Genomic DNA, 989 nt, shown 5'->3' with positions numbered 1-989 from the left:
AATAAAAACACGGTGAAATAACAAACATTCTATAAATATGGCTTTAAATCTCCTATCAACACAGACTACGAGTCAAGCAAAAGATAAGGTGACCGAATTACCTGAGTCTGTAAACATTCGTTTATTTTCATTTAGTTGAACATAAAATGTGTAGGTTGGGCGGTAAAATTAGTATAAGTCACAATAGCTCTTAGAGAGTGCCATCATCACAGATTAGTTTACAGACCTACAACGCAGGTCGAAACGTCAGCAAACAATAAATAAATAGTTATTACTGTTATATTCTTTTAGTTTACTTCGTTCATTTTTTCTTCAATATAATCACAACATCGCACATAGTAACGGATCAGTAACTATAAACTTCAATCAATCTAGAAAATATTTTTTTATACCACTTCGATGGAAGCTAGTTCACAAAACGATTTCCTTAATAGATTAATTGTTCGGAATTCGCTAGGGTTTGTTGTGCAGCCAGAAGTCTCATGGCTATATGATCTACGGTATTAGGGGGAAGAGAAAGTATCTGGAAATCCCATCACCGCCTTGACGCCAACGGAAAAGAAAACTCGAAACATAACTTATTGAGCAGTTATTATTTTATTTTTTCTTACAATATATTTCTAGTTTCTCAGAAAATGTTTAGATAAAATTCACTTTTTTTTATTTATGATAGCTGTTTACTAAGTACCTGTGAAGGCGACAATCCATTGGCCCAAAGGCCCAGGACTGTAGAGGTGGTGGAACATATCCTGCAGAAGATACTCCTTTCACTGCTGCGTACTGCTTGGAGCTGGCAATATCTTCCCTTATCAGGACACCCCCACCTTCCTCACCTCTGCTAATTAAGGATATCATTCTAACAGTCAGGACATTAACCTTTCGTGTCCTTTCGGAGTCCCAACGGTCAATCAACTGACTTTCTCTACGAGGCCTCTCGGTAATGAAATATGTTAACTGACATTTATTATTAATAGAAGTCATTTCTAAGT

The 989-nt window shown here is 36.2% G+C and overlaps 1 protein-coding gene across 1 annotated transcript in view; it reads right to left on the bottom strand.

Moving 5' to 3' along the window:
- Positions 1-788, bottom strand: part of LOC106684783 (facilitated trehalose transporter Tret1) — a 7332-nt gene extending 6544 nt beyond the window's left edge. The window contains exon 1 of the mRNA XM_014427055.2: positions 689-788. Coding sequence (XP_014282541.1) covers positions 689-746 — 58 coding nt within the window. The 5' untranslated portion in view covers positions 747-788. The remainder of the gene's footprint in view (positions 1-688) is intronic.
- Between the last annotated feature and the right edge of the window lie 201 nt (positions 789-989).

Source organism: Halyomorpha halys, unplaced genomic scaffold (genome assembly GCF_000696795.3).
Source record: "Halyomorpha halys isolate HHAL.00 unplaced genomic scaffold, Hhal_1.1 Scaffold615.1, whole genome shotgun sequence".
In the NCBI taxonomy this organism is placed as follows: domain Eukaryota; kingdom Metazoa; phylum Arthropoda; class Insecta; order Hemiptera; family Pentatomidae; genus Halyomorpha; species Halyomorpha halys.
The sequence above is the reverse complement of the archived record's forward strand: the minus strand, read 5'-3'. Positions and strand labels throughout refer to the sequence as shown.